Here is a 9,723-nt window from a genome sequence, read left to right as displayed (position 1 = left end):
TAGCAAAGATCTTTTAAACTTTTTCATCCAGTTGATCCAATTGTGGTTATCAGTCTTGTAGCCAATCAGTCTCAGTCATCACTAGCTAGTTTGACTAGAAATCAAGCTAAAAGTTTGTTCTATAGATAATACCATTTCCTTTCCATATACAACCGAATATGACGTTGCTCCTCTAAAGGTTCTTGTTATAGTACGTCCTAACTTGATACCACCCTAGTATGACAATAATTTTTCAGTAATCCTTTTGATTTTTCTATAATATATAATATCATAGATTAGATTTTCTTAAATATATATTGTATTTGGACTTCCATTTAAATTTTTCTTCTTTTTTTTTGTATTTCTATTCCCAATCCATTTCCCCTTCCATTTACCATTTGATGATCCAACGCTTGTATGGGCCTTTGGACATGCCGGCCTCCAAAGTTTCATTCTATTTGTTTTTCTTAAAGCTCCTAACATCATAACAGCCAGGAACATGCCAAGTAGATGACTGTTTCCCCCTCTTGCCACATCCACATCCTACAATTATGGATTAATTACTCAAATAGTCACATTAGATAACAGCAAAATACAAGCTAGCTCAACTAAGCTTAACAGGATCATTCATAAGCACAACTGAACTTGTGCAAGCTCGAAGTTCCACGCCATAAAGACTTGACTACAAAGGAGAGAAAAGAGCAACAGGTCCTAAAACTAAGCTTATTTTATTCTGAAGACGCATGAAAAGCTTATGGTAGCCACATAACCCGGCCTCACATTCCTGCATGCGAAGCGTAGGTCATTAGCAACGCTTTGTGCAAAAGCATCGGCCGCGTAAGCCCCGGCAAACACCTCCTTGGAAGCCCTCAGTCTGGCACACGTTTGCACAGTTGCTTGCTCTCAAGCACGTACCCTTGAACCTGTGGCTTTGAGACTCGCATGTCCTTGCCTCCACCACCTTCGTTCCCATCTCTTCTAAGAAGAAAGAAACAAAGCATCGTTAAGAACCAGTACATTAGGTGTATTAATTATAAGGTCTTCAAATACGTCCATTATTTTCTGGAGAAATATTCCAGCTTCAAACTGAAAAATTAAACCATTACATTCAGCAAAGAAGATAAGAAAGAGAAAGGAAGAGAAGAACCTGAGGATATGAGAAGGAACAAGAGCAGAAGGATGGCTGGAAGCAATCGCCGAGAGTGCTCCATTGCAACACACCAGCTAACACACGCAGAAGGAAAGGGAGCTTGCGGTTTATATAGAAGGATTGGAGGTATTGCTTTCAATTTTGTTGATAGGACATGACCAGCTGGCTAGTTTGGCATTTTTCAGAGCTCTACTGCGAGGATTCCTCTGGCTCTCCTTGGGTTTCGTGAAGCAGAAACATGCACTGCACCGGCTTACGTGGAGAATAATCTCATCAGAGATTGGACGGTCCACATGCTAACGAGTCAGGCCTCGCGCGTACCCAGGACGTCAGGGTGGCCGACCTTTCTCAGTGGACGTACGGTGGGAGAATGTGTCCGGATTCTTATTCCTGACACCATCACATGCAATGTTCCAAGAAGGAGACGAGCCATTGCGTTAAAAAAGGGTGCCATCCGCCATGTATGATCGTTACCCAGCTCGGTTTGAATGGTCCATTTGGTCTAAGCAGATGAGTAATCAATTTTCTAGCCTGACCACAGCTTAGCTAGGTTGGGGTTCGAGTTGTATCTGCCAAGATCTGTATAGATAAATGAATGGTAGAAATTAGATTATTGTGGAATCTGTATAAGGTGCGATCCAATGATTAACGTTGTGAAAAAAAATCAACTAATTTTTTATGCATAAGGTACAATGGAAACTCCTAGCTTGGCCCATCTCAAAACTAATTTAGTTCTGAATGTAATGGCAGAACATCCCTCCCTTGCAATTCAAGTTGAAGGATTATCCTGCTGATTTGCCTGCCTGCAGATTTTGATCGAGCTTAATTAGATTTAGACTACACCCAGTTATGCTAAGAGGATCATGATAATGACTGCCCATATAAGGTGTTGTTTTGTGTATTTTTCTTTTTCTTTTTATTTTTTTGATAAAGTGGATGCATGCATTAGATTATACCAGTATAAAACCATTCACAAATATGCTGATATGACCTATATCTTGATCAAGAGACGTTTGGTTCCCTCTAATCAAGAGACGTTTGGTTTACTTCTCTTATCCATTGGGAGGAAGTTTGAAACTTTGACCATCTATGTTTCTTTTACAAAAACACACTTCTTTCACTTCTATGTATACGATGAACTCCGGCACATACAATATTTTTCCTTCCTTTAATTATTATGCCTATTTACTCTCATTCTCTCTCTCTTATAAATTAACAAACGCCAATACTCTCTCATAAACTCTCTTCCACACCATCTCATCTCTTTTCCTAAGAAAGCAACTTTTGAGGTGCAGCCTAAATTTTAGAGAATATATGGACTTTGTATCATGGGGATAATAATCTTCACTAAATTCATTTGCAAAGTAGGGAAATAATTATCTTTAAGCAAGTGACTTAAGTGGTACATCTAGCTCAATTTATTTATATTTTTCAGGTATTCCTTGATTTGTACATGAAGCCCCCAATAGTTTAAAGGTAATTATCTTTCCTCAACAATGACTACCACATGTGACAATCAAAGTTCCTATATATGAAGTTGTAGTTTGGGATTAATTTGGTGGGCACAATTTCAAGAGACGGCTTCTCAAAATCCATTTCTTTCTTACCATGCAAAAGGTGGCGTATGTGCTTCAAACACTATGTCCAAAAAGTTATTTGGAAGATGGTTACACCAAAGGCCAGTCAAACAGTCGAAGGATGACTATATTAATTTGTAGAGGCATGATTTTGGGTTCTATGTTCAATGACCTATTTCATATTCATTGGCACCATCAAACCGTATCAGTATTGTGCAGTGCACTTCTAGCAAGATACTTGACTGAAGATGCAGGAAATAGATCATATTTGATTAACAAGTATATTGAAATCAAGATATATAGTTGATGAGAAGCCTATTATGGAGCAAATTCAAGAAGTGATTCATGTGACACAAGACCTTTTCAAGTGCACCATTAAGAGCAAATTGCCTCCATCTTGGTAGGACCATCAAAAAATGTTGAAGCATAAGCATCAGTTTTAAACTTTGGAAGAATTACTTCAACATCTTTAAATAGAGGAAGAGGCACATGTTCAAGATAAATTGGAGGAAATGCAAAATTAAGTCTGTCATTCTAATTTTGGCACTATGAATTTAGTGGATATACCTTATCCTAATAGTTCTAAAATGAGTTAGAAAGGTAAAAAAGGTCTGGATCACAAAGGATTAATTTTTCAAGAGAGATAATAATCTTAAGAAAGAAAACAAAAGAAGAAGGGCTCGCGTTTTGCTTGTGAAAAGATTGGTTATATGGCCAAGGAGTACCGACAGTGCAAAAGCTAACAAAAATTATATGATGCCAATATTATGGAAGAAGATCAACTTACAAAAATGATTTCAGAATCCTTCATGGTTAATGTAGATGGTGGATGGTGGGTCGATGTTCAAGAAAATTAATATTTATTATGTAAATATCCACCATATTTTATATACATAAAGTTCAAAGGTGTCATACCCATTATATAACATTCATTAGTAGAAATTATGCAAATGTCCACCATATTTGTCTTGAAGAGACCTGGGAAAACATTAAAATTACAATAGAAATTATTTTATTCTCTATAACATCATCATCTTTAAGTATAATAAAACTATTGAAGCAAACAAGAATCTATAAATCAAGGGAGAGAATTTTTTTGATGTCATAAAGAAATTCAGTACTTGCTAATAATACCTAAAAGTTATAAGAACAATTAAAAAAATATGGAGTTTACTTTTGATATGGACTAGTTGTTGGTTATTCTTTTCAAGTACACATATAATTTTTTATTTTATGTGCAATTAAACATTATAAAAAAATGTATAAAATTTATAAAGTGCCATACACATTATATAGTATTCATTGGTAGAAAAATAATATTTATTATGAAAATGTCCATCATATGTCTTGAAGAGACCTACAGAAACATTACAATAGTATAAATTTAAATCCTAATTAATGGTTATATGGTTGCTATCACAATAGAAACTATTTGATTCTTTATAGCATCACCATGTTCAACAGCAATAAAATTATTGAAGCGAAGAAGAGTCTGCAAACTATAGAACAGAATTTTTTTGACATCATAAAAGTACTTACTAAGTAATAGTTAAAATTATAAGAATTATTAAAAAAATAGAGGTTGCTTTTGACAAGGACTAGTGTTGATTGCTTTTTTCAAAAGTCGCACCTTATTTGCATCCAAACAAGAATAAATAAAACTTAAAAGCATAAGAAGTGAGCAAAAGTTTATCACGTTCCACAAGCACTACTCAAAATATATTAAACTTTGATGTGAGTGTGACTGCATGAGGAAATAGAGGAGATTCAAGGAGGAGGTGATATATCCATGTGGAAGGACAAGAGAAAAAAATGAAGATAGATCATGATAACTGGGTAGACAAAAGAATGTTTAAGAAAAGGTGTATTTAATAGTAGATTCCTCCGTTGGCCAAAGTTTTAGTACCTATTAATTAGACTATAACTTTAATGTTAAAAAAAAAAGATATTGAGAAATTGAAACATCTATGTCTTTGCAAGAATGTGAACAATTTGGCTGATAGATAACATTCATATACTTAGTCAGGTGTACAAGTGGTAGAAGGTGATGAAGTGAATGAGATCAAATGAGTTGGCAAGGAGATCTTCCTATGTCTAATCATTTATTCAGCTTTTATTCCTACATTGATCAGCGAAGAAAAGTCCAAAGTTGTTTGGAGGGCAAGGAGTATTGCGATACCTAGTCATGCAATTTTTATGATCAAATTAATTGCTTCTTCATCAAGTAGAGGACGACTAATGTAATAGCGAGTTCTCTGAAGTAACAGATATACTCAGAACATGACTCATCAAGTTTTTGAGTTAAGGCTTCAAGATTCTCCTAATAAGCATGATTGTTAAGATTGGATCGATTTTGATTGATGAAGAGATCAAGTAAATCTAAAAAGTTTGGAGGTTGGAATGATCAAGTGAAGTGAGCCAATCAAGGGTGGAAAATGATCATGAGGCATTGACAGTGGATAACTAGAGCCATCTCTCCATAGTAATGACCTAAGATGAGCAATAGGGCACCCCGTCGCATCATATTTCTTGAAGTCCACGACCTTCAATTTCATCCTTTTTCTTTAAGGATTCTTTGAAAACATGGATATAGTCATGTAATTTTGAATATGAATCAAAAAGAGGAGAAAAAGGGATAGTAACAAGTGATGATGAGGTGTTAGATTATTGATTGCGTATGGATGTGAAGGAGGATATGAAGGTTGGGTGGTGTAGATATTAAAAGAGTAGGAGGGATTGGATTAAAATGAGTATATGCGAATCGAACATAAGGGTTAGGAGTCATGGTTGGGGACGATAGGATTGTGAGGGAAGGGATGTAGGAGGGAATGTAAACTTCGCAAAAGGTTTGTGGGAGGAGGATTATATTGGATACAAATGAATTTTGAAAGAGATTGCTATGGTGACATTGATAGAAGCAATGATCTTCTTGACATAATTTTTGAAGAAATTGGGGGGCCTCTAGGTAATGTAAGTTGTGCAGCTAATTAGGATGATTGGGACATGAATAATTGAATGAAGAATAGTTCTTGGGCCATGCAAACTTAATTGGGTCATAATTGAACTTTGGAAGTTGGATGGGCAGCTAGGGAATCGAAATTTGACTATGATAAAAATTAGGGACTACATGTACACCCAATTAGGGATTGAAATTATCATAGAAATTATGCAAAAATGGTCCTTCATACTAGAAAAGCATACTTTGAAGTTAATTAGACCTAAAAAAAACTAAAAATCCAAAATTCTTACCCTCTATTAACCAATATAGGCTTCTCGAGTTGATCTGATTAGGGTGAAGAAAGAATTTTCTTAATCTGCTCAACTCGAATCTCTTAAAAGAAATTTAGAGAAGGTGAAAAAATTTTGAAGAAGGTTTACATCCTCTTTTCTTTATTAATGATCCGTATATTATAAACTGAGATACATAGCCTCTATTTATATTAGTAGTGAGGCCTTTCTTGGTACAAACTAGGTTGGATTTATTTTCTAGTTCGAATAGGACTTGGTTTCCAAAAATAAATGTACCCAATAGACATAATCATGAAAAAAATAAAAATTCTATAGGAGGTAAATCTCGATTTTTATATCAACTTTGTCTTCTGTTACTCTATCTCAATCTTCACAGATTAAGAGATACACTCGGCTAAAAAAAAATTCAAAAGAAAACTTTCGATTTGATTGGCCTGTTTTGAATTCAAACAATAGAATTTTGTCCCATTTTAATGCTTAAGAGGTTTAGTCTTTATCATAGATCTCGAAAAGTTATTCGATTTAAAAGACAAGATCATCTACATCAAGCATTGTATAATCATGTATGGTGTTTGAGAATTTGGTGCGCAATTCAACTTCTTAATGTGGTGGATCTCGCTCCTAGATCTTATGCAGCCCTGCCCGTAATGGCCATAGTAGTCCATATCAAGTATGGTTATCCTTTTGCATATTCATGGTGGTCAAAATAATCTACATCGAGTCTAGTGATCTTTCTAGATACTCGTAATGGTCCATATCAAGTCTGATAATTCTTCCGAATTAAAGCTCCACTGTTTAGAAAAATTAACTCATACTAAATCATAACTTAAGATGGAGAAATATCCGCTTCGTTGCCACACGGCTGAACTTCTTGGCTTTGTTTGAAGATGGTTTCCAATTTTTGTCTTCTTTACTAGATGGCAGATTCTTGTCTTCGGACATGAGAGACAATTTCTTCATGAAAGTTGCTGGTGCTTGTACTTAAAGCATCACCAATCGAGATACGATCTCGATGAGTTAGAAAATTGTTTTCTCTAGTTATATGAGATGTTCATTCATTTCATCATCTACTGAGGTAGAACTAGCGGCTATAGGCATCTTTATCCTTCGATGTACTTCAAGCACCATGTGTCCGGGCCACAAACTAAGGCTCCCATAAATATAGAGGGCTGAGACTCTGATACTAACTTGTAAAAGAACGTGAAGCTTTGATACCAATTTGTGGAGGAACCTGAAGCTCTGATAGCAACTTATAGAGGAACCTTAAGCTTTGATACCAACTTGTAGTGGAGTCTGAAGCTCTAATACCAACTTATAGAGTAATCTAAAATGATAGAATTTTGGCTTGTTTTATCTTCCTAAATGGCTGGCTCTTCGTCATAAATCTCAAAAAATTATCTGATTTGAGAAAAATATTATCTCAATCAAGTATCATATGACTAATTATGGCCTCCAAAATTTTTGGCGTATGATTTGGTGGCCGATCTTACTTCTAAATCCTATTTAATCCTATCTAACCCTACCCATAGTGGCTAAAATTATCTACATAAATTCTGGTGATCCTCCTAAATATTAATAGTGGCCAAAATGATGTACATCATATCTGGTGATCCTTTTGAATACCTGTAGTAGCCAAAGTGGTCCATATCAAATCTGGTAATCCTTCTGAATCACGAGATGCTTAGTGATGCACTAAGGGTGTATTTATATATTTGCAGGTAGTTTTATCTTAAATTTAGAAGAAGGGTGGAGGCTCTTGATATCTTTTCTTGGCCACAGATGCAAAGGAGCACATTTACTCTTAAGATTTAGATAGAAAGATAGGTATGAAATGATAATGCGAAGCCTTGTAGGTTTCTTATATTTTTGTGTTTAGAGAGTATAGCAAACAAGATATAAGACAAACAAGTAGAGCATGAGAAGCATGTCAATAAATCTAATCCTAAACTATGCAAAATATTTGTGGCCCTTATCACTTAATCTTTCTTCGTTTTCCTTCTTTAATGTTTCTTTTTCAACCTTCAAAACAAAAAGAGAAAAGATTAGCAAAAGGATAGGGTCTCAAGACTTCTTGATGATCCTTCTTCTTTCTTCGGGAGTTGCTAGTAGAGGATTAGGGTTTAGGGTTTGTGAAAGATAGAAGGAAAGAGGTGTGGTAGAGGATGGGAAGGCTAGGGCTCGAAAAGACTTAAAAGAGGTAAGGCTTCTCTACTATGTTCCAGTTATAACTTAATTTCTAATATATTTCTTGCTTCAGTTTTGGTAGAGGACAGGAGTAATTTATAGGAGAGGATGAGGGATCTCAAGGTTAAGATTAAATGAGGGGAGGGATTGCCCTTGATGACTAGGACAAAGGGATTTAATGGCTTCTTCCTATTGGGTCTTAGGCTAAAGGAAGGATTAATGAGGTAGCATTAATCAAGGATTGAGATTGTAGAGGGTGTGTTTGTTATATTTTCTAGGGAATTGAGCATTGGGATTCTATAGAGAGGAGAATTGGTTTTACAGCTAGGATTGAGACTTGTAAGAATGAAGGATGAGAATAGACTTGTGGTAGCATAATCATATTGGTTGGATAGAATAGAAGAAAATTAAGAAGATGGAAGGTAGAGATTGAAGGCGAGAGAATTTCTTGAAGTATATTTTTTGAGTGAGTAGGATTAATGGATAGAAGAAATGGCTAAGAAAGAGAACCTAATGTAAGGGTAAAGACAAGTTCCAAATAAAGACAATATTGGGATTGGCCTTTCTCTTTAGATTAGTGATATGAAAGGGGAAAGAAGGATTGAGAATTTAGAAGAGAGAGAAAGAGATTTGATGGTGAAGAAGGGGAGTGGCAAATTTGATGTTTTTATTAGTCTAAGAAGATTTAGGAGGCATTTAGCAGCGGATTATCGGAAGATGTGGAGACCAAATATAAAATATCCAAAATAAGTTATGCATGTCACATATAGAGTGGATAAGGTTTGTTTTATGGAGATTTCTTATATTTGGCATATAGTGGGGCTAGGATTTGGTGTAGGAGGGAGAGCATATCACAAGCATATTAAGAGGGATATATGGAAAGAGGGGAATGAAGGAATCAAGATAGAAAAATATTTAAGGTGACATGGTAGGAGGATACCACTTGCCAAGTGATCCTTAGAAAGAGAGATGCATGGAGGTTAAACAAGGGATGACTTTATCAAGATGCACCCTAATATGTGTAGGAAGATTATTATATTGTGCACCTATGGTAGAAAGTAAATTGGTGAGATAAAGATGTGGAGAGGTCTATAGGCTCACTCATGGCATTTGGCCTTAACCCAATTCTTTATGGACTTAATTTCAAGTGGAAGTATAAAATTCTAGGTTAATCAAGTGTGTTAACATTGCTCGACCCTCAGAGTTGGGTTAATTGGGTGAAAACAAATGTCAAGGATTGAGATTAGGTGATCTAAGATTAGGATCCAATGGTCTATGATTAGGATTGGATGGTTTAGGATCAAGTAATCTAGCATTAGATGGATTGTGTTAGAGTGGGTGGACATAGGCTAGATTAAGTTGGATTGGGTAGGTTATGCTAGAATTAGGTTGGATTGAGCTAGATTAGGCTAAATTAAATCAAAAGAAATGATAGATTGCAACAAGTCGTAGTTGGGGTTAGTTTAATGCAAACAAGAAAGAAAGTTATTCTATTTCATTTGTGATAGCTAATGTATATCTACATCAGCCCGCACTAAATATCATCCGACCCAAACCCAACATAATATGGTCGTGACAGGTCAA

The 9,723-nt window shown here is 35.4% G+C and overlaps 1 protein-coding gene across 2 annotated transcripts; it reads right to left on the bottom strand.

Annotated features, from left to right (window-relative positions):
* Positions 1-535: 535 nt before the first annotated feature.
* Positions 536-1,256, bottom strand: LOC103709864 (defensin Ec-AMP-D1-like). Of its 2 annotated transcripts, none has more exons than XM_008795388.6 (2): positions 1,127-1,256; positions 536-954 (listed from the first exon to the last, which is right to left on the bottom strand). In XM_008795388.6, the coding sequence occupies exons 1-2, from the start codon at positions 1,188-1,190 to the stop codon at positions 785-787; spliced, it is 234 nt and encodes a 77-aa protein (XP_008793610.1). In that variant the 5' UTR covers positions 1,191-1,256; the 3' UTR covers positions 536-784. The 2 variants fall into 2 exon arrangements, with proteins under 2 accessions (XP_008793610.1, XP_008793609.1); XM_008795387.5 differs by having other exon boundaries at positions 536-957; positions 1,127-1,254.
* Between the last annotated feature and the right edge of the window lie 8,467 nt (positions 1,257-9,723).

Source organism: Phoenix dactylifera, chromosome 3 (assembly GCF_051530095.1).
Source record: "Phoenix dactylifera cultivar Ajwa chromosome 3, Ajwa_hap1_PhDact_Kaust_v1.1, whole genome shotgun sequence".
NCBI classification, from domain to species: domain Eukaryota; kingdom Viridiplantae; phylum Streptophyta; class Magnoliopsida; order Arecales; family Arecaceae; genus Phoenix; species Phoenix dactylifera.
The sequence above is the reverse complement of the archived record's forward strand: the minus strand, read 5'-3'. Positions and strand labels throughout refer to the sequence as shown.